General features: G+C 42.1%; 2 protein-coding genes across 3 annotated transcripts in view; one reads left to right on the top strand and one right to left on the bottom strand.

Moving 5' to 3' along the window:
• Nucleotides 1-3,617, top strand: part of bmper (BMP binding endothelial regulator) — a 66,682-nt gene extending 63,065 nt beyond the window's left edge. The window contains exon 15 of the mRNA XM_080193985.1: nt 1,182-3,617. Within this exon, the coding sequence (XP_080050111.1) occupies nt 1,182-1,360 (179 nt within the window). The 3' untranslated portion in view covers nt 1,361-3,617. The remainder of the gene's footprint in view (nt 1-1,181) is intronic.
• A 188-nt stretch (nt 3,618-3,805) lies between these two features.
• Nucleotides 3,806-23,437, bottom strand: part of dpy19l1l (dpy-19-like 1, like (H. sapiens)) — an 80,836-nt gene continuing 61,204 nt past the window's right edge. For both annotated transcript variants that reach the window (XM_080193984.1, XM_080193983.1), the window contains 7 exons: nt 19,015-19,070; nt 14,302-14,326; nt 9,946-10,065; nt 7,608-7,782; nt 6,155-6,254; nt 5,105-5,230; nt 3,806-4,176 (listed from right to left, as the gene is read on the bottom strand). In XM_080193984.1, the coding sequence (XP_080050110.1) occupies nt 4,008-4,176; nt 5,105-5,230; nt 6,155-6,254; nt 7,608-7,782; nt 9,946-10,065; nt 14,302-14,326; nt 19,015-19,070 (771 nt within the window). In that variant the 3' untranslated portion in view covers nt 3,806-4,007. The remainder of the gene's footprint in view (nt 4,177-5,104; nt 5,231-6,154; nt 6,255-7,607; nt 7,783-9,945; nt 10,066-14,301; nt 14,327-19,014; nt 19,071-23,437) is intronic.

Here is a 23,437-nt window from a genome sequence, read left to right as displayed (position 1 = left end):
AAAAACTCTAATAGATTGGTTAAACATGACCTACCATGCACAAAGCCATGTTCACTCTCCCTAATAAGTCCCTGTCCATCCAAGTATTTGTAGATCTCTTAGTACTCCTCCCAATAATTTACCTACTGCTTATATACCTTTATTTTATATACCTGTGGAGGCTCTTATTGACTTTTTATATTCCTTGGGCATTTTAACTCGCACATAACTTAGTCTTCAATTTTTGTCATCCTTTGCATATTTCTAAAATTGTCCAGTCATCAGACCTGTTCCTGATTGTTACAGCACTGAGAAACTTCTATTTCGATTTGATATCACCCTTAACTTCCTCAATTATCCATAGATGGGATATCTTTCTCATAGTCTTACTATCTCAATAGAATACATCATTGTTGTGTTGTTTAGACAAATGGGTGAAACTTCATAGAACAGCAGAAGACAACAGTGAAGATGGCTCCTAATTCTGCAGTCGCCGGGCTAAAATCATTCACTGCTATTTAGCCAATCCATTGTAGTAACTAACTTCATACCCTTGTCATAACCTTTGTTTAAGATACTAGTTACAGACTTACATTTCTCACACTTAATAAAGGGTCCGTTAAATAGAATTCCACATTATGAGATCTTAACAAATCCAGTCTTATTATACATTACCCTCCAAACACAGTATATTCTGTTTCATTTCATAAATGTTCTTAATGATTAGCTTTCTAAGTCTGCAAAGATTTGGACTTCACCAGTTGTAGCCAGAGAAAATCCTGCAATGGTTTCTCTTCCCATTGCCTCTGGTGTCCACCAAGGCTTTATCCTACCTTCGCGCACTCCCTTCCCCTACCAACACCTGATGCCCTTAACCAACATTATCCAAAAACACACTGTTGGTCTTCAAAAGCATATTAAACCCACCCAGCTCTATTTCACCGTCACGTCCTCCACTATCTCCAAATGGATGAACAGAAATTTTTACTAATCAAATATTAAGACAATTGAAAATATTGCCTTCAGTATCTCTGATTGACAGAGACCAGTCTTAAAGTGAGCTACTCACCCACTTGCTAATTCACTGGCCTCAAGTCCCAAATGCAGTAAAAGTCCCTGAATGAAAGATTGCAAAAACTGTGCTATGTTCTATTATTCTGGAATGTGTCAGTGTTTTAAATCTTTGTTCATTTTCCTTTTAGCTACTCAGTGTAAGCATGGTGCAGTGTATGACACGTGTGGCCCAGGCTGCTCCAAGACTTGTGAGAACTGGAATGAAATTGGTCCTTGCACGAAGCCTTGTGTGGCAGGCTGCCATTGCCCAGCCAGCCTAGTACTTCACCGAGGACGATGCATAAAGCCAGCCATGTGTCCCCGGTGACATGATTGGGAACTCCCTGACCTTGTGATCAATGGTGATGATTAGAAAGCAGCTACTTTCACCAGCCTTGATGTGATTGCTCTGTCGTTGTATCTACAAACTGAGAATGAGGAACGCATGTATATTTTCAGTATGAGCTAATTGATGATTAACCCTTGGACGGAATATATAAACTGTTGCTGAATGTATAAACAGACTAAATACCTTTTAAATTAATATAAAGAGAAAGCCTGAAATCAGTCAAAAATCATTTATTTTAGTGTTCTATAGCATTTAAAATACTTCAGAAGACAGTGTTTAATATTCAAATGTTGGCTGTTGCAGTTGTTTCTAGACAGTATGATGAAGGAGACTGTCAGTGAAGAATGAGCTCTTGGAATGATGTCTGAACGAAAGGCGTATACAAACATGCAAAATAGCAGAAGTAGGCCATTCGGCCCCTCAAGCCAGCTCCACACATCTCTCACCAGGAACGTTCAACATGCTAGAAATGCAAGCCATGCCTTGTCTCTGTGGACAGATTTGAGACAAGCCAACGTTTTATTTGATGTCAAGATTACTTTTCATCCGTTGCTTCTGTGGGTGATAAAGGAGCCCAGTGATGGGCAGTGCCTTCAACAACGATTAGTTACCATGTTTTGAAATGTCCTTAAATACAGTTTGGCACACAAGATCCAGGCAGACAGATGGGAGAAACTTCATAGAACGGCAGGAGACAACAGTGAACATGGCTCCTTACCTGCAGTCCCCAGGCTAAAACCATTCTCTGCTCTCCAATGTCAAGAACTTCCAGCTCAAAATGTTTCAGGCATTTCCTTTACTGATCAAACTTGTCATTGGAATTCAGTCAACATCATCCTCAGTAATGGAATGGTTACAGAACCCGCTAACACAGTTGCTGTGACACCAATCTCAGGAACCAATAATGAACACCACTTAGTAAGGGATTCAACTCCTTCAAGGTGCATGCCTCAGTAATTCCTGTTTTGAATGGAACAGAATTGTCTTGATACAGAATATTGCTGCTTCTTACAGTGCAGTTAGTTGTTAGAAGATCATAAAACAAATCAAGATGCAAGATTGCTTCAACTTGGAAGTTACAAAAGAAATTGATCACCATGTAACTGAGGCAGTTTGTTGCTTTCTGGATGTGACAGTGGAGTGTGAATTGCTATTTACTGAACGAAAGTGTCTTTGTGAACGTGGCCACGTGTTTGACATAAAACATCAGCGGTGAGATCAGGACAGTCAGGTACAGGTGACTATCAGGGGGCTTTGAAATGAATATACACATTCTACCAGTTTTGACAAGGGAATTCTAAAGCTGCCTTTCTGGGCCCAAATCTGTAGCTCAAACTTCCTATTGGCTATTTATTGGTTTACTTTTAAATATTTGGTCAATGATTTGACAAAGTAGTTGGTTTGAGTGTATAAAATGTGGTTGGATTAAATGTTAATATCTGCCAGTGGACAAACAGAATGAATCAGAATTTAACCAGTTTGGATCCACAGTAGATACTGTTTTAGTAAAATGGCAATGTTTTATTTTAAGAAACATTACCTGACTGCGACATCCACTGATTTAACTAAATTACCATCAATATCCCTCAGTTTTGCTGCCAATTGTCACAATGCAGCTGCAGACCTTGGCCACTAGGTGGCTCTTTTGGAAAGTTTTGCTGCAATTCGGGTTTAAGCATTCTTATTTTTCCAGTGACAATGGGTGTTATCTCAGCCAAGGCATCAGCAGGTTTAATATCACAGCCAAAGGTCAGCTTTCTGACAGTGCAGCATTCTCTCAGCAATACATCTGGATTTTTGTGCTCAAGTTTCTGGAGCAGGGCTTGAACCCAGAGGGAGGGGTACAGTGCTATCCACTGCCTACTTTACCCTTAAGCTGCAACTCAATGTTACAGGATACATATCCATTCTATAAGGAACTCACAGATTTCTTTCTTGTCCTTGTGGCACATCATCTGATAGCAATGAGTAGCGAGGTGATACATAATAAACAAACTTCAGACAAGTTAACCTTGCTGAGTATTTTTATAATGAATGATCAAACAATTCAACTAATGTTTAGACCATTTATGTCTTAGCAACAGCAACAGTGAAAGTGCAAGATGTCTTGTCAGGTGCTGCTAGGCATTCCAGTGTTAATGAGCAGAATGTCAGATCAGCAAACTGCATTCACACTCTACAATGAATCTGTGCCTTAGGCAGGGAACAGGAACTTGTTTATATTCTTGGACATTCATATTTAGAAAAATCAGCATCTGAGGGGACAGGGGCAGCAAATGTTCAGAAAATTTAAATTCAAGAAATCAAATTTAAAAATGCTGACAACTCAGCAGCAACCATGGAGAAAAGGGAAAGTTAATTAACTATACACAGGATAGAAAGTATAACAGTAATCACTAAAAACATTTGCACAAACCAAAAAACTTCATTTTACTAACAAAATCTTTATTGAAAATAATCACATATGCATAACTCCATACAGACAAATTCTGTTTATAAAGAAACACAAAGATCATATTTCTATATTTGTTTTCATCTTCATTCACACCTCCTGTTTAAGCAATTTGTACAGTAATGTTTAACCAGACTCTGTTTCAAGCCCCTCTTCATCCAAATGACCAGATTTCTATGTCCAGTTGAGACTTTTCTTTATCTTTAAGACTTTGTAAACATCATTCTGAAACACAGGAGTGAAGTGAGGGCCGGGCGACTTGGAAAGAATTGAGCAGAGAGGAGGTCTCTTTGCATTTTGTGCATCTTCCACGTCCCAAATTTCTGGCATGCTACACCCAGGCCTGTGTGAAACACAAAACGGTTCATAAATCCCAACTGCTACAAATTACTCCAAATAATAGTACTTTAATTTTAAATGGAAACAAAAATTTTGTGATTCAGAGCTGAGAGAATCGATACCCAGTAAGTTACTAAATTGATTGGGTTTATATAGTAGTTCAGGATCCAGGCACCTGGTGAGTATCCTGACATGAACACTAACACATCGTCATAGGATTTGGAGGAATTATTGCATTCCTAGTGTGTGGGATTACTGGATTAATGACTAGATCAGAACTGACACTACCTCCCTCATTCTGTATTCCTCTAAAGCAGTCATTCTAACAATGACACCACAAATAAAACAGAAGGTGCTGAATTTAATGGGCTAGATATCTGTTTAAAACCATTTGCACATAGCACTCATCGAATCCTCCATCACCTACATCCTGTATGTCACCATTGACCAGAGATTTAGCAGAAAGCTGGACCACCTTCACAAATGCCAAGACTGAAATTTTGTGACAAGTAACAAGTCAGGAGTGTAAAGGAACACACTCTAACTGCTTGTATGAGTGCAGCTCCAGCAATATTCGAGAAGCTTCATGCCATCCAAGACAATGTTTGCACCCCATGAAGCCCCAGCAATGCACTGTGCTGCTAGTATGTTAGCAGGTCAAAGAATGCAGCAATTTAAAACCTACTCCAAATGATGTTCCAGATGATGCTGGCTCATTTAAACTCAAATTAATCATTACACATCAGAAATAAATGCAAGTGGATTTGTTGTACACAGCAGGAAAAGAACAATGACTGAACAGTAAGTAGAGTTCATCCAATACTCTTCCTCAAATTTATACCGTTCGGTGAGGAACAACTAGATACAAAGAGGAAAATGAAAGCACTTTTGATCAAAAATTACTTTCCAAAAACTTTAAATCAGTCACTTACCTTGTTTTTCTCAAACACCAGGAATCTTCAAAAATAAAATAGTCTACGCCCAGTTTTAAGAGCCCATTCTTCACTTCCTCTGCTGATTTCCGACTGTACATCGCATACACTTGTTTTGTTCTTTCCCTGTTTGAGGATAAACAGAAACTTTCACATTTTTTTTAGCTCAAAAAGAAGTGAGGGGAACACTATTTCCCAAATGAGAATTGATTTGAAAGCGTGGTTAATGAAAGCAGGGGTCGAAAATGGGGGAAGGGGAGTGCTAGGGGCAAGATAAGGAACAGAATAGTTTCACTCAAATTTCACTCATTCAGATATGATAAAGGTAGCCTATCAATAGCAGCACAATACCAGCAGAATGAGGTGCGAGTAACACACATTAACTTCTGTAGGAAAAGGTCAGGAGCTCAAACTTTCAGAATTTGGGACAGAAGAGGGTGGAGATGGGTTTCGTGGAGACAAGAGTTAAGGATGGCAGTCAACTTGCTGAGAGATGGGACCTGTCAACAATACAGCAGGGATTGATCAGCAATTATTGGTCAGGAACTGTGAACAGGGAGGGGCTTACAAGTTTTTAAGAAGTTATCAGTCACAAGTAAGGCTTACATTAACACTGCAATGAAGTTACTGTGAAATTCCTCTAATCACCATGCTCCGGTGCCTCTTTGGGTCAATGCACCTAACCAGCACATCTTTCAGAATGTAGGAACATGGGGAGAACATGCAAACACCACACAGACAGTGAGCCAAGCCGGGAATTGAACCCAGGTTCCTGGTGCTGTGAAGCAGCAGTGCTAACCAACGTGCCACCATGCTGCTATCATAGCAGGAAGTATTTATATAGAAATGAGAGAGTACATAACTTTACTCTGGGAACCGAGTGTTTCTGTGTGCTGTGGTCTAAATACTGCGTCCTCTAACTCTGCCACAGCTGAACACTCCCAGAGGACAATGCCACGGAGATTGACTGGTATTTATTGCACTCCTGTGAATGAGCACATTCCAAAAGCTATCTCATTCTGAAAGTGATGTAGCAACAGAGTGACTAACCTCAGGCCTGCATCTTCGTAGTGCGGGTGGTTGACAATAGGTCGTCCTGTAGATAACTTGATGCTCGCCATTGTAGGCATAGCTCCGGCAAACACTGCATCTGCAATGTGAATGAATGATTGTATTTACTCCTTAACAACTCCATTTGACTGATATCTATCACTGAAGGGTCATTAATCTCTTATCAATCCATGCACATGCGAACTCAAAAAGTTACATCTTTGTCCTGCTTTCAAATAATACCCCATCACAGGTAACTTAAGGAAAAATGGACATTAAATGACTTGTGGATGAATAGTGCAGCCCGAGGTTCCTGACTTTACACCTGAACACTGAAAGCATCAATTCTTAGCAAATGGACACCAAATGAATGGCCAGCTCTCTTTTTCTGACTATAAGACCCTGAAACAAACAGAGGCCTCAGGCAAAACCAGCGGCTTCTCGGTTTCCACACAATTCCTTTGCTTTCCTTTTCCTCCATTGTCAGGATTCATGAATATCACAGTAATCAATCATTAACTATACATCTCTCCTGGCTCCTCACAATATGCTTCCCTTCCTCCCGTTACTGAATATAATGCAGCCATTTCACCTTGTGCAGCAGTGAGAAAGTTAATGACAGGGCAGATATATTAATTGCTTCTGTGCTTTTCCAAAAGCAAAGTTTCAGTTGGACAAATATGATTTTATCTATTGCAAAAAATGCAAAACCTGCTGAATCCTCAAATCAGAGGAAAATCTCCATGTTATCTTAAATTGCATTTTAAAGTTCCTGCATTGGAAAAGGGGAGATTGATGGAGCATAAAAAATACAATGGCCTACATGCTGCAATCTCAATCTAAACATAATCGAGATTGATCGTGACTCTGCGTGCTGTCAGAACTCTTACGAAACAGATGCCAACTCCACTGCTAGTATCACACACAAGATACCCCTTATCAAATACTACATTAGCAATCTTACCTTGCTGATTCACCACCTGATTAATGGAAAAGTTACCATGCTATAGGGGATTCATGGACAAGAGCAAAACATTGCAGATGCTGGCAGCAAAGTTGGCGTATTAAGGAATCTGTTTTGAGTATCTGGCAAGGACACACAGTTGCTGCACGGCAAACAGAACTTTATTTCGCAATTGATTATGTAATTCTCATGCATGAAAACTCCACTGCCAGTTACCATCCCTTGTTTAATGAGTACAAAACCTCGATAAAGGAAGCGTAGAGCCACTGTGTGAGAATCTAATGGTTAGCAATCCCACAACATGCAGTGCATTTGGTTTGGGAGATCTAGATAGATGCTCTGAATAGCTTAAAGATCTATAGCAAACTTATTCTAGTCCACACATCTGTTTGCATTTGTAAATAGGATGGTTAAAACAAGAATGTAATCATGGGTCTGTAGCCCTGTGGAGGACTCTTTCTCCACAGAAGTCATTTTTGTGACACTCACCCTTTTTGGTATTTTCGTTAATCCACTCTAATAATTCTTCCTGAGGAAAGTTGCTGAACTCCCCAACGATGCTCCACTGCTCCTTCAGGTTTGTTGCCCCTTGTAAAGCCATTGCTGCCAGCATTACACACACAATTATCTGGTGTTGGGATTTACTCCGAATGCGACTAAATAGCTAACAAAACGAAGAAGAAACAAAAAGAAGCAATGAAACAATCTTTTAATCTAACGGCTTTAACTTGGAGTAGCTATGAGAAAGTCACAAAGCAGAAAGCGAGTTCAGAGGTTTGACAAATAAATACACCCTGTACATAAAAACCAACAAATGAGCTATTATCCAAAGCCCATCGTTCAAAACAAGTTCATTTCATAAACCTATAGAAAGAACAACAAAGGGTTATCAACCTGAAATGTTAAATCTGTTTCTCAACACCGCGCTGTCGTGGAGTATTTCCAGTTTTAATTTCCCATTTCCAGCATTGCAATATGTTTTTTGTATAAAAGGACAAGATTTATTGTGGTATCTTCTGATATTGTGTTAGGGAAAACACATGGGGGAAAGCATAAGAATTAGGAACAGGGGTTGGCCATACAATCATGGCTGACTGATGCTGACCTCAACTCCACTTTTCTGCCTGTCCTCCATAACCAGGGACTCTCTCATTGAAGAAAACTCTGTCTAACTTGGCCTTAAATATATTCAGCGACTCACAGCCTCCACTGCTCTCTGGGGAAAAGAATTCCAAAGACAAAGGACCCTCAAAGAAGAAATCCCTAATTTCCACCTTAAATGGGAGACCCTTATTTTTAAACTGTGCCCCTAGTTCTAGATTCCCCCAGGTGGGAAAACATCCTTTCAGCATCTACCTGTCATGTCCCCACAGAATTTTACCTGTTTCAACAGTACCACCTCTCATTCTTCTAAACTCCAGTGAGTATTGGCCCAACTTCATTTTGATAAGACAGTCCCTTCATTCCAGGAATCTGCTTGTCTCCAAAGCAACATCCTTCATTAAGCAAAGAGTTCAAAACTACACAATATTCCAGATGCAGTCTCACCAACTGTACAGCTGTAGCAAGACTTTCCTACTTGTATACTCTATCCCTCATTTCAATAAATGCAAATATTCAATTTGCCTTCCAAATTACTTGCTGTACCTGCATGTAACTTTTTGGGTTTCATGCACAAGGACACTCAGGTCCCTTTGCACCTATTGTCCATTTAAATAATATTCAACTTTCCTATTCTTCTTACCAAAGTGAGCAGCAAATGATTGGAGCCAATGATATTTTATTAAATACTTAATAGAGGACATTTTCCTCCAGCCCATATCTATCCATATACTCAAAGCTACAGACATTGTGAAGAATAAATGTAGCTTGAACTTGAGCATCAGAACAGATGACTCCCTGAATGTAAGTTGATGGAACCTGTAAAAGAAGTAAAGTCAGTCCATTTTGCTTCAGGGCTTGGCATCCAAGCTTTGCAACAATGCAAAATGGTTTAGACTATGTTAGTGCTAAGCTTGTGATGTGCATATCGCCAATAAGTTACCAGGACAGCACTAATTTCAAATGTAACGTTCATGTTTTCCACAGCATTGTCTCATTCCACCGTGTATAATAATGGACAAGTGGCACTGATTTAGGGTGTAAAATCATTCTCTGACAATAATGTTAAATGCTACATCATAATCATAAGAGTTAGTTTAGTTTACCACGGAATAAAGTATTAAATTTATATTGCTAGCTCAAAAATTTTAATCCAAATATCAAAATCAGAACTACATAAATCACAACACTGAAGATTTAAAAATATTTAGATATGCTCTTGCGTTGCCAAGGCATACAAGGCTATATGGGCCAAGTGCTGGGAAATGGGATTAGAATAGTTGGGTGCCTTATCGACTGGCACAGATGCGATGACCCGAAGCGCCTTTGCTGTGCTGTATACCTTTATGGCTGAGGGTATTTGGTACTCATTGGAACTCCATAATGACACTGTTCCCTCTAATCTTATGTCCCATTCTTTCCCAATCCACTTTTCCAAATTACATAATCTACCAGATTAAATAATAAAGTTTATTAGAATCAGTAAGTCATGGACTAAATCTCTTTAAATTCCACTGGTTCGCTGCAGTGCACTCTGATTGGACAGTGTATTAACAGAGAACTTCCCAGTGACACAAAAAGGAACTCCAGATTTAAAACATCCGAAGGTGAAAGTTTGTTTTAGCTGTAACAATAAAATACAGCAACTTACAATCACTATTATGTAACTGGGTTTAGGAGCTGAGCAAGTGTGGGTTGAAGTGAAAAAAAAGAAGCATTATCGTACCTGTCTGGAGCAGATTAAAGAAGCCATGATGCACATGTGAGGAGTAAGGAAAAGTTTCAGCCTCATGATGAGAATGGCAAGGACAACAAATGCCACCAACTGCAGAGTGTGATAGACCAGCTGTAAAGACAGAAACACAAGTCACACATTATGTATCTATCAGCAACGGTTATAACAATTTCAAACACCCACAAGCCTGCCAATAAATCTGATTGAGTGAGGGGGTCTGAAGTTCCAGTGTCACCACTCTGTGCTCGAGCTGAACTGTAGTAGGACCTCAAACTCCTGACTGGAGTTGACTGACTCTGTCAAAACCCCAGGAAGGACTATTTTAATATTTAGGAAAGGCAGATTGCTCAGCTGAAAATCTGAACAGATCCCTGCTGCTCTACCAAAGACCCTCTTTGTCTAAATGGTCAACCCATTTTATTTCATTTCTCCCCAGTAGGAAAACAGAAGTTGACTTCTAATGACAGTGGATGTCCTCTGGGGTCAATAATCAGTGTTGCTGAATCCTTTCTGGGATTGATGAGCTTTGCTGAGAGGTATACATGAGGTCAGACTTCTGTGGGCAGAAGTGGCCAACTGGGTTTACCCCTAAATCACAGGATCCCTACAGTGCAGAAGGAGGGCATTCGGCCCATCAAGTCTGAACCGACTCTGACAATATTTTACCCAGGCCCTCTCCCCCACCTGAACCCCTAACCCCACACATTTAGCATGGCCAATCCACCTAACCCGCGTATCTTTGGAATGTGGGAGGAAACCGGAGCACCCGGAGGAAACCCACGCAAACACGGGAGAACATGCAAACTCCACACTGCCACCTGAGGCTGGAATTGAACCTGTGTCTCTGGTGTTGTGAGGCAGCAGTGCTAACCACCGTGCAACCTAACATGTTGCAATGCTGGTTGCAGAGAAAGGAAGTGCAAGCGAAATTGCAATCTATCCTAACAAATCAGAATGTGTGTCAGTAAAGCCAGACAGAAATTCGGTTTCTGATTCCAACCTTCAATGGCTGAGGAGGAGGATCTGCCTTGTTTGCGCATTCCAGCCAATCACAGTAGGTCCTAAAAAAAACGACAGATTTTCCACCAAGTCTTCACAATGGAGAAGACTGTCTGAATCAGTTGCTGATAGTGACGTCTAGGGTTGCCCCAGCAGAAATGGCCTTGTTTTGAATTCATCTATTCATAGTTAGGGACAGTAATGGATCAATAGGATTGGAACTGACTAAAATGAACATTAAAGTTGTCTTGGTCACTGAAGTAGATTTGCAGGGGGATGGGAACCAGAGTACCAGAGCAGATAGTGGAGCGAGGGTGAAAATAAACGCAAAAATCACAAATAGAAGGGTCGTGTGTGGCGGTAATAATCTTCTGAGGTGTGTCTATTTCAATGCCAGGAGTATTGTGGGAAAGGCACACAAGCTGAGGCCGTGGATTGACACATGGAATTATGACATTATAGCCATTAGTGAAACTTGGCTACAGGAGGGGCAGGACTGGCAACTCAATGTTCCAGAGTTCCAATGTTTCAGACATGATAGAGGCAGAGGGATGAAGGGTTGGGGGGGGGGGGGGGGTGGCATTGCTAGTCAGGGAAAATGTTACAGCAGTGCTCAGGCAGGACAGATTAGAGACTTGTTTACTGAGGCCATATGGGTGGAACTGAGAAACAGGAAAGGTATGACCACATTAATGGAGTTGTATTATAGACCACCCAACAGTCAGAGAGAATTGGAGGAGCAAATCTGCAGAGAGTTAGCAGACAACTGCAGGAAACAAAGTTGTGATAGTAGGGGATTTTAATTTTCTACATATAGATTGGAACTCCCATACTGTTAAAGGTCTAGATGGGTTAGAGTTTGTAAAATGTGTTCAAGAAAATTTTCTAAATCAATATATAGAGGTGCCAATTAGACAGGATGCAACATTAGATCTCCTATTAGGAAATGAGTTAGGACAAGTGACAGAAATGTGTGTAGGGGAACACTTTGATTCCAGTGATCATAATGCCATTAGTTTCAATTTGATCATGGATAAAGATAGATCTGGTCCTTGGGGTAAGGTTCTAAACTGGAAAAAGGACAAATTTGAAGAAATGAGAAAGGATCTAAAAAGCGTGGATTGGGACAGGCTGTTCTCTGGCAAGTGGGAGGCCTTCAAAGGAGAAATTTTGAGAGTGACATGGATCAGCAAATTTGCTGATGATACGAAGATTGGAGGTGTAGTGGACAGTGAGGAAGGTTTTCAAAGCTTGCAGAGGGATTTGGGCCAGCTAGAAAAATGGGCTGAAAAATGACAGATGGAGTTTAATACAGACAAGTGTGAGGTATTGCACTTTGCAAGGACAAACCAAGGTAGAACATACAAGGTAAATGGTAGGACACTGAAGAGTGCAGAAGAACAGAGGCATCTGGGAATACAGATACATAATTCCCTAAAAGTGGTGTCACAGGTACTTATGGTTGTAAACAGTGCTTTTGGAACACTGATCTTTATAAATCAAAGTATTGAGTATAAGAGTTGGAATATCATGGTGAGGTTGTATAAGACATTGATGAGGCTGAATTTAGAGTATTGCGTGTAGTTTTGGTCACCTAATTACAGCAAGGATATTAGTAAGGTTGAAAGAGTGCAAAGAAGGTTTACAAGGGGACTTGAGAAACAGTAACAGTGAAAGGTTGAATAGGTTAGGACTTTATTCCCTGGAGTGTAGAGAATGAGGGGTGATTTGACAGAGATGTATAAGATTATGATGGGTATAGATAGAGTGAATGTAAGCAGGCTTCTTCCACTGAAGCTAGAGGAGAAAAAAACTAGAGGACATGGGTTAAGGGTGAAAAGTTTAAAGGGAATATTAGGGGGGGCTTCTTTACACAGAGTGGGAGTGTGTTTCTCGATTTTCAGAAGGCATTTGATAAGGCGCCGCACGAAAGGTTGTTACAGAAGGTTGGGGGGCATGGAGTTGGGGGTAGGGTGTTAGCGTGGATAGAGGATTGGCTGTCAAATAGGAGGCAGAGAGTGGGTGTCAATGGGTGCTATTCGGATTGGCAGTTGGTGACTAGTGGAGTGCCCCAGGGATTGGTGCTGGGGCCTCAGCTATCTACCATTTATATAGATGATCTGGAGGAGGAAACCGAGTGTAAGGTGTCGAAATTTGCTGATGACACAAAGATAGGTGGAACGTGTGGAAAGTCTGCAGAGGGATCTAGATAGGCTGGACGAATGGGCGAGGACCTGGCAGATGGAATACAATGTTGGCAAGTGTGAGGTTATCCACTTTGGTAGGAATAATGGTAGGAAGGACTATTACTTACAGGGTGAAAAGCTGCAGCATGCTACGGCGCAGAGGGACCTGGGGGTCCTTGTGCATGAGTCACAAAAACCCAGCCTACAGGTGCAGCAGGTGGTCAGGAAGGCAAATGGGTTGCTGGCCTTCATAGCGAGGGGGATTGAATATAAAAGTAGGGAGGTCTTGCTGCAACTGTACAGGGCACTGGTGAGGCCGCAGCTGGAGTACTGTGTGCAGTTTTGGTTGCTGCACCTGCGCAAGGATATTTTGGCCTTGGAGGGAGTGCAGAGGAGGTTCACTAGGCTGATACTGGAGTTGAGGGGGTTGAGCTATGAGGAGAGGCTGAATAGACTGGGCTTGTACTCGTTAGAGTTTAGAAGGATGAGGGGAGATCTCATTGAGACGTATAAGATGATGAAAGGGATGGATAGGGTAGAGGTGGAGAGGTTCTTCCCGCTCAGAAAGGACAGCAGGACTAGAGGGCACAGCCTCAAGATAAGAGGGGGGGGACAGTTTAGAACGGAGTTGAGGAGGAACTTCTTCACTCAAAGGGTGGTGAATCTCTGGAATTCTCTGCCCGTTGAAGTGGTTGAGGCTACCTCGCTAAATTTATTTAAGACACGGGTAGATAGGTTTTTGGTAGGCAAGGGGATTAAGGGTTATGGGGAGAAAGCGGGAAAGTGGAACTGAGCCACTTCAGATCAGCCATGATCTTGTTGAATGGCGGGGCAGGCTCGAAGGGCTAGATGGCCTACTCCTGCTCCTATTTCTTATGTTCTTACGAATGAGCTGCCAGTTGAAGTGGTAAATGCGGGCTCACTTTTAACATTTAAGAAAAATTCTGACAGATACATGGATGAGAGGGGTGTGGAGGGATATGGTCCAGGGGCAGGTCAGTGGGACTAGACAGAAAAATGGTTCGGCACACCCAAGAAGGGCCAAAAGGCCTGCTTCTGTGCTGTAATGTTCTATGGTTCTAGGTAAGTGAAAGAAAATGAGCAATTCTCCAGTTGTATTCAATGTCACATTTTCTCATAATATTCAAAGTGTAAATTTTACCTCTCCACGGGTTGGACATTTCTTGCTAAAAGGAAAAAGGAAATACACATTTTAATCACTAATTCACACAATTTTAAAAAACTTAAATCAGACAATGACTGTGCAGTAACCGATTGTGGACTTCAACAGGCAGTTTCAGTAATGGTGACCATGAAACTACTCAATTAGCATAAAAACCCAGTCTGCCTACAGTATTGGTTCTCAGCAACCTACCAGTGTCAATTCAGTCACCCCTTAGAGCGTCACTAGGAGTGAGCATCGCATAGACTGCGTGAAGCCATGATGTGGAGATGCCGGTGTTGGACTAGGGTAAACACGGTAACAAGTCTCACAACACCAGGTTAAAGCCCAATAGGTTTATTTGATACCGGAGTTGAGGGGGTTGAGCTATGAAGAGAGGCTGAATAGACTGGGCTTGTACTCGTTAGAGTTTAGAAGGATGAGGGGGGGTCTTATTGAGACATATAAGATGATGAAAGGGATGGATAGGGTAGAGGTAGAGAGATTCTTCCCGCTCAGAAAGGACAGCAGGACTAGAGGGCACAGCCTCAAGATAAGGGGGGGGCAGTTTAGAACAGAGTTGAGGAGGAACTTCTTCACTCAAAGGGTGGTGAATCTCTGGAATTCTCTGCCCGTTGAAATGGTTGAGGCTACCTCGCTATATATATTTAAGACATGGGTAGATAGGTTTTTGGTAGGCAAGGGGATTAAGGGTTATGGGGAGAAAGCGGGCAAGTGGAACTGAGCCACTTCAGATCAGCCAGGATCTTATTGAATGGCGGGGCAGGCGCGAAGGGCTAGATGACCTATTCCTGCTCCTATTTCTTATGTTCTTATGTTTGATAGCATGACCTTTCGGAATACTGCCCCTTCGTCAGATGAATGGGAGTCATGTTCACAAACAGAGCATATATAGACACAAACTCAATTTACAGGACAATGGTTGGAATGCGAGTCTTTACAGGTAACCAAGCCTTAAAGGTACAGACAATGTCAGTGGAGAGAGCTTTAAGCACAGATTAAAGAGATGTGAATTGTCTCAATCAGGACAGTTTGTGAGATTTTGCAAGCCCAGACAAGTCATGGGGGTTACAGGTAGTGTGATATGAACCCAAGATCCCAGTTGAGCTATCCTCATGTGTGTGGAACTTGGCCAACAGTTTCTGCGTTGTATGTCTTGAAGGCCACCTTAAAGAATGCTTACCCAAAGATCAGAGGCTGAATGCCCTTGACTATTGGAGTGCTCCCCGACAGGAAAAAAACATTCCTGCCTCGATGTCCCAAGGCATGGTACATTGACGAGACCACGCAGACTCTACGACAACAGATGAATGAACACATGAACACTGCTCAACAATCACCAGGCAGGAGTGTTCTCTTCCTGTCAGGGAACGCTTCAGCAGTCAAGGGCGTTCAGCCTCTGATCTTCGGGTAAGCATTTTCCAAGGGGACCTTCAAGACACACAACCCAGAATTGCTGAGCAGAGACTGATAGCCAAGTTCCGCACAAGGATGGCCTCAACCGGGATCTTGCATTCATGTCACACTATCTGTAACCCCCACAACATGTCTAGGCTTGCAAAATCTCACTAATTGTCCTGTCTGGAGATATTTCACGCCTTTTCAACCTGTGCTTAACCCTCTCTCCACTCACACTGTCTTTACCTTTAAGACTTGATTACCTGTAAAGACTCGCATTCCAACCATTATCTTGTAAAATGAATTTGCGTCTTTATATGCCCTGTGTGTGAACTGAATTCCCACTGGGGTTGTTTTCGCTGGAAAGAAGGCGGCTAAGAGGGGATCTTATTGAAACATATAAGATGATTCAAGGTTTAGATAGGGTGGATAGTGATAGCCTTTTTCCTCTGATGGAGAAATCTAGCACGAGGGGGCATGGCTTTAAATTAAGGGGGGGTAGTTATAGGACAGATGTCAGGGGTAGGTTCTTTACCCAGAGGGTGGTGAGGGATTGGAATGCCCTGCCTGCTGCAGTTGTAAATGCGCCTAGTTTGGGGGCGTTTAAGAGATCCGTGGATAGGTTCATGGACGAAAAGGGATTGGTTTAGGTTAGTGGGTCATTGTTTTGTAACTGGTCGGCGCAACATCGTGGGCCGAAGGGCCTGTTCTGCGCTGTAATGTTCTATGTTCTACTCACCTGATGAAGGGGCAGTGCTTTGAAAGCTCATGCTATCAAATAAAGCTGTTGGACTTGAACCTAGTCTGTGTGAAGACATAGTCCCATCTGTACACTAAGCATAATCTCTGCTGTGTTGTGTGAAACTAGTACCAGGTCCAATGTGATGAATCCAAAAGTGATCTAGCAGCTCAAAGCTGGGTACCCAAAGGTGCTGTGGGCAATCAGCAGCAGCAGCAGAATTGTATTCAGACATAATCTTAGATCTCTCAGCCGGCATATCCCCTCACTCAGGATCAGGACCATAAGCCATGGGAACCATAAGGACTGTAGCACCATAACCAGAAGCTGCAGCAGGCATTGTATCAATGAGCTGTCAGCCTGGGAATGCTACGTCACAGGAGTACCTGCATGTTGGACAGTGGATGCAGCACATAACACACTGCTAAGCAATCCCATAACCAATAGATCAGAACTCATGACATATTTGATGCGAAACATTAACTGTTTCTCTTCCACAGATCTGCTGAGAATTTCCAGCATTTTCTGCTTTTATTTCACACCTCCAGCATCCACAGTATTTTGCTTTTATTTCCAGATATTGAACCATGACCTAGTGGACTTTCAAACTTGGGCTGATAGGGATAAATAACAATCACACCACAGTGTCAGATAATGATGTTCAGTGACATTACTATCATTGAATCCCCCATCAACATCTTGGGGGTTACCACTGATCACAAATTGAATTACATTAGCCATATATATGTTTTGACTACAGAGCCAGTCAGAGACTGGAAATCCTGCACAGAGTAACTTGTCTTCCTTCCCAACTCCCCAAAGCCTGTCCATCGTCTACAAGACTTAAGTCAGGAGTCCAATGAAATGCTCCCCACTTGTCTGGATGACTGCAGCTCCAACAACATAAGCTCAAACCATCCAGAATGAGGTAGCCCATTTGACTGGCACTGAGTCCACCATTTTAAACATTTAAGAACATAAGAACATAAGAAATAGGAGCAGGAGTAGGCCAACTAGCCCTTCGAGCCTGCCCCGCCATTCAATAAGATCATGGCTGATCTGTCGTGGCTCAGTTCCACATTCCTGCCCTCTCCCCATAACCCTTAATCCCCTCTCTTATCAAAAACCCATCAACCCGCGTCTTAAAAATATTTAGCGAGGTAGCCTCCACCACTTCAACGGGCAGAGAATTCCAGAGATTCACCACCCTTTGAGTGAAGAAGTTCCTCCTCAACTCCGTTCTAAACCGCCCCCCCTTTATCTTAAGGCTGTGCCCCCTAGTCCTACCGTCCTTTCCGAGCGGGAAGAGTCTCTCCACCTCTATCCTATCCATCCCATTCATCATCTTATACGTCTCAATGAGATCTCCCCTCATTCTTCTAAACTCCAACAAGTACAAGCCTAATTTATTCAGCCTCTCCTCATAGCTCAACCCCCTCAACTCCGGCATCATCCTAGTAAACCTCCTCTGCATTCCCTCCAAGGCCAAAATATCCTTGCGTAAGTACGGCGCCCAAAACTGCACACAGTACTCCAGCTGCGGCCTCACCAATGCCCTATACAACCGCAGCAAGACCTCCCTACTTTTATATTCAATCCCCCTCGCGATGAAGGCCAGCATCCCATTCGCCTTCCTGACCACCTGCTGCACCTGCAAGCTGGGTTTTTGCGACTCATGCACAAGGACCCCGAGGTCCCTCTGCACCGTCGCCTGCTGCAGTTTTTCTCCACGTAAGTAATAATCCTTCCTACCATTATTCCTCCCCAAACTACTGGTGCACAGTGGTAGCCACGTGTACCATTTACAAGATGCTCTGCAGTAACTCACCAAGGCTTTATGCAACAGTATCTTTACTGTTAGCATAAAGAGGAACTCCATCACCTGCACAATTCTCTTCCAAGTCATGCACCATTCAGGCATGTATATCTTTTTTAAATTGAATTAAATTTCACCATCTGCCATTGTGTTAATTTCTGGGTCTTCTCAATAGTAATCCAGAAGTTAGAAGAGGTTTTAACTCTTCTGTTGCCATGACCATACCAAAGTTTCTGATTTAAATCACACTTATGGATGGTTCTCAGTGCTGGGAACTCTCCAGAGAAACTTGTGCTGCTGGACAATTGTACTGCAAATTCTTACCTGTGATGCTTTGAAAAGGACTTCCCAATGCAGATTTGGGTTACCCCCTAAATCTGACATGGTGAATCTCAGAAGTTATGCTCTGCTAATACTCTCTCCACTGATCATTTACAGCATTTTCTGTTTCGATTTTAAGTAATTTCGATCTGCCCACCCTGTTGCCTCCATGGCCCAGTTCCACTCCACAAGGCAATTCTGATGGAGGGGCAACTGACTGAAACAATGACAAGGTTTAACCTCCCTGGGGTACAGCAGGACACTCACCTGTTCCATTCAAAGTGGGTCCAAGGCCTTCTGGTCCCAATATATCTAAATGACAATCTGAAGTTTATAGGATCACAATTTCAACTTTGTATCTTTTCACTCATTCCTCACGGGAGCTCATGACCCACACTGACACATTCTGAATACTTACTCATCTATTCCTTCTGGAATTCCTCCTTTTAACAAACACAGCAGTTCCTTCAAAGTCTGTAAGTAAATAATAAATGATTAATATTTTCAGAATTTCATAAAAGATTTGATTCTAATTTATAGTTAAAAAATTAAACATTGAATGATTAAGAAAACAGACAGTTCAGTAAAAAGAGCTTAGCAATAAAAAGGTACAAATCCATTTTTGCCAAATGCAAAGATTGGAGGCGGCTGCACTAACACAGCGGCACACAAGTTCATTTATCCAGGGGGTGAAAGTTATCCAGAGCAGAGGAAGCATCCCAGTCTCAGTGCTGGGGTGTGCCAGGCCAGAACCTCTGCCACTGACCCAAACTTCACATGTTGTACAAACAACAAACCAAGTTATTTCCCTCAGGGTGGTCAGGGTAAGGGAAACTCTTGGTGGAGTTTCAGCCTTATCATGCCATCTCTCACACTGCAAGCCTCGAGTGAGGCAAGTGGCCATCCCTTAGCTGCCTGGAGCCTACAGCATCCAGATGTCTACCAATGTACCACAGAAACTACATCAACATCCTGAAAGTAGCATGAATGCCCTACTCCCAGGTTAAAAACTCTGATCCCAGGACATTTTAATAGTAAATCTGCCACAGCATCACGAATAAAAAATATTAATTAAATTAAAAATAAGCTATCAAAAGCAATTAACAATTCACAGAACTACATATAGCTTTGAATGAGGACTTTTCGATCATTATGACTGTATTGGTGTTAGATTTTCAAGTGGAGCTATCGACTGAATCTCATTGTCCTGCTTCCCCCTGTATTTCTTGATACTTTTCACTTTCAAGCACATTTATAATCCGAAATGATCAATAAAATCTGTCAACAGCTGAGTAAATGTTCCATGTTGCTGGATTGCTAGTCCAGAGGTGCTGATGCCTTGAAACAGACTCAAATCCCACCACTGCAGCTGGTGGAATTAAAATTCAGTAAAAATAACCTGGAATTGAAAGCTAGTCTCAGTAATGATGACCACGAAACCATTGTCGATTGTTGGAAAAACTCATCTGGTTCACTAATGTCCATTAGGGAAGGAAATCTGCTGTTCTTGTCCGCTGTGGCCTACATGTGACTCCAGACCTACAGCGCTGTGGTTGACTCTTAACTGACTTCTGAAATGACTGAGCAAGTCACTCAGTTCAAGGGCAGTTAGGGCTGGGCAACAAATGTTCGCTAACAACACCCACACCTCATCAAGAAAAATGCTCTAAAAGATGTTCCTCCGAGCCAAGATGTCAGAGATTTATAGGCTCAATTCCCAATGCAAAACTGGAACACGATTCTGTGTTGTCGTGCGTCTCAAAGGCCACCTTGGAGAACGCTTACCGGAAGATCAGAGGCTGAATGTCTTATGCTGCAGGAAAGGATGTCCCCAATATGATACCTTGGGGAAACCATGCAGATGCTATGACAATGGATGAATGGACACTGCTTGACAATCACCAGGCAGGAGTGTTCCCTTCCTGTTGGGGAACACTTCAGCAGTCATGGGCATTCAGCTCCGATCTTCGGATAAGCATTCTCCAAGGCGGCCTTCATGACACACGACAACGCAGAGTCGCTGAGCAGAAACTGATAGCCAAGTTCCGCGCATGTGACTGAGGTCTCAACCGGGATCTTGGGTTTATGTCACACTATCTGTAACCCCCACGACTTGCCTGGGCTTGCAAAATCTTACTAACTGCCCTGGCTTGAGTCAACTCACACCTCTTAAACCTGTGCTTAACCCTCTCTCCACCCGCATTGTCTGTACCTGTAAAGACTTGATTATCTGTTAAGACTCCCACTCCAACCATTATCTTGCAATTGAATGTGTGTGTCTCTCTCTCTATATCCTGTTTGTGAACCCAACTCTCCAATCACCTGATGAAGGAGCAGCGCTCTAAAAGCTCGTGATTCCAAATAAACCTGTTGGATTGTAACCTGGTGTTGAGAGACTCATTACTGTGGTTACCCCAGTCAATGCCAGCATCTCCACATCGTTGCAATTATACAAGGTCTTGGTGAGGCCACACCTGGAATATTGTGTACAGTTTTGGTCTCCTTAATGGAGGAAAAATGTTCTTGCTCTAGAGAGAGTGCAGAGGTGATTTTCCAGATTGACATCTGCGATGGCAGGAGTGATATTTGAGGGGAGATTGCGGATTATATTCTCTGGAGTTTAGAAGAATGAGGGGTGATCTCACAGAAACTTATAAAGTTCTAACAGAACTAGACAGAGTAGATGCAGGAAGGATGTTCCCAATGGTTGGAGTGTCCAGGACCAAGGATCTCAGTCTGAGGATACACGGAAAACTAAGGGCTAAGATTTTAAGACAGCGGTGAGGAGAAATTTCTTTACTCAGTGGTGAACCTGTGGAATTCACTACTACAGAAAGCAGTTGAGGCCAAAATATTGTATGTTTTCAAGAAGCAGTTAGATATAGCTCCTGAGGTGGGATTAGCTGGATGATCAGCCAGGATCATAATGAATAGTGGAGCAGGCTCATAGGGCTAAATGGCCTTCTCCTGCTCCTATTTTCTATGTTTAAGTGCAAAGTCGTCAAAGTCCCAGATGACCATAAGCTGTGACTGGTGGTGATTTAACCTGAGGATCACTAAGCGTCGGGCAAGGGGCAAGGTTGAGAAGGTGGAGCCTTCACAAATCACCTCAGCCATACAGGAACTGAACCTGTGCTGTTGGCCTTGCTCTGCATCGACAAACCAGCTGCCCAGCCAACTGAGCTAACTATGTTTACTGTTTAAGCATTCCCATATGTTGCCTAACCTCCAAGGAGGCTTCTTCTTCAATGCTTTGCACCCAGAGAATGTTCATTTCCCAGACACTGCATTCAGGAAGGAAGAATAGGAACCTGTGATACTGAGTCTCTAATTGCAGGATTATCAGAGCTACCAGCTGGGACAGATTTTCTGCATTGGGTACAAACCAGGAGCTGCCATAGCAGTAAATTGGGAGGGGGAATGATTGACATCTGTGTCATGGAGCCTATGAGATGAGCATATTATGAAAAAGTATTACAAACTTTGCCAAACAAAAAACAAGATGAGAATCTAGGTTCCGTTTTTCTCCAGGAGTCTGTTTGTACAGAGATTATACATTTGATCTTTACTGTAATATTTAAAAACAAATCTTCTTCGTAACTCTTCCTAATTTTTAATTGGCATTTGTTTTTAATTACCTGATTATATAAATATGTTTGTTCTATTCACAAACTGTGAATGCTGCATCCTTTTACTTGAGCCAATCGTGTGTTTTGGATCTGTGCTCCACAACTAGCCAAGACGTTCCAGTCCAGCTATAACACTTGCATCTACCCGACAACGTGGAAGATTGCCCAGGTATACCTGAGCACAAAAACCAGGACAAATCCAATCCAACCAATTGCTGCCCCATCGGTCTACTCTCAATCTGTCCATTAAAATATTTTCCCATAGAATGATCAGAGCTATTGTACAGAATACCAGAAGAAGGTGGAATAAAACTCGTTCTTTAATCGTTCAGGAAGGCAGTAGATGGACTTTGGAATAATAAGTCACCACAAAATGCAGAAGGCAAATTAAATCATTTTGGATCATGATTAATTGATTTGGGTCCTTCTGGGATTTGCTTAATTGCCCATGAGGCATCAGAAAGAGTTTTTGATAGTAATTCCTGAATGGATTTCTGTTTCTTAACTCCTCCGAAGAAACAGGAGGCACAGACAGCACGTGTACGAGTGATTCAGCTGCTGGTGAGCATGGAAGGACCTGAAGGAAAGAAGTATCTATTAGCAAAATCTAAATGAAATAAAATAGAAAATACTGGAGATATTGAGATCAGGCAGAATCTGAGAGAGAAACAGGTCAATCATCATTCATCGATACTAAAATCTGACAATCTAACAGATGGGACTGACCTGCTGAATATTTCCAATATTTTCTATTTGAATTTCAGACTTCCAGCATTTGAAATGTTTTGCTTTTCAGAGGCCAAATGCCCACTTCTGTTTTGACGGAAGTCTGTTGCATCAAACGGACTTCCATCAATTCCAACTTTTCTGGAAAACGAGTCAATTGATTGTGTGCTTTTGGTGCACTCTGAGACAAACTGCTTTGCTTATCTACAGAGCATTTCATCAGTAAATTCATGCATATCAAGAAAACCAGAATCATCAAATGAGAAAATTGCAAAATGCAATTTCAACACTTTCTAAAGAAGCAACTCCTACTACATCAGAACCTGTGAAACAACATTACTCAAACAGATCACTATCTCACCAATTAGTCTACAGAAAAACCCAAGAAATACTTACAGAAAATGAAATGTTCTTACTCCTGTTCATATCAGAAACTGACACCCTTGTCCCAACCCAACTGTCAGGAAATAGAACCTGGTCAGTGTA

Source organism: Carcharhinus amblyrhynchos, chromosome 8 (genome assembly GCF_965287045.1).
Source record: "Carcharhinus amblyrhynchos chromosome 8, sCarAmb.v2.hapA, whole genome shotgun sequence".
NCBI lineage: Eukaryota > Metazoa > Chordata > Chondrichthyes > Carcharhiniformes > Carcharhinidae > Carcharhinus > Carcharhinus amblyrhynchos.
This window is presented reverse-complemented; position numbering and strand designations above follow the sequence as displayed.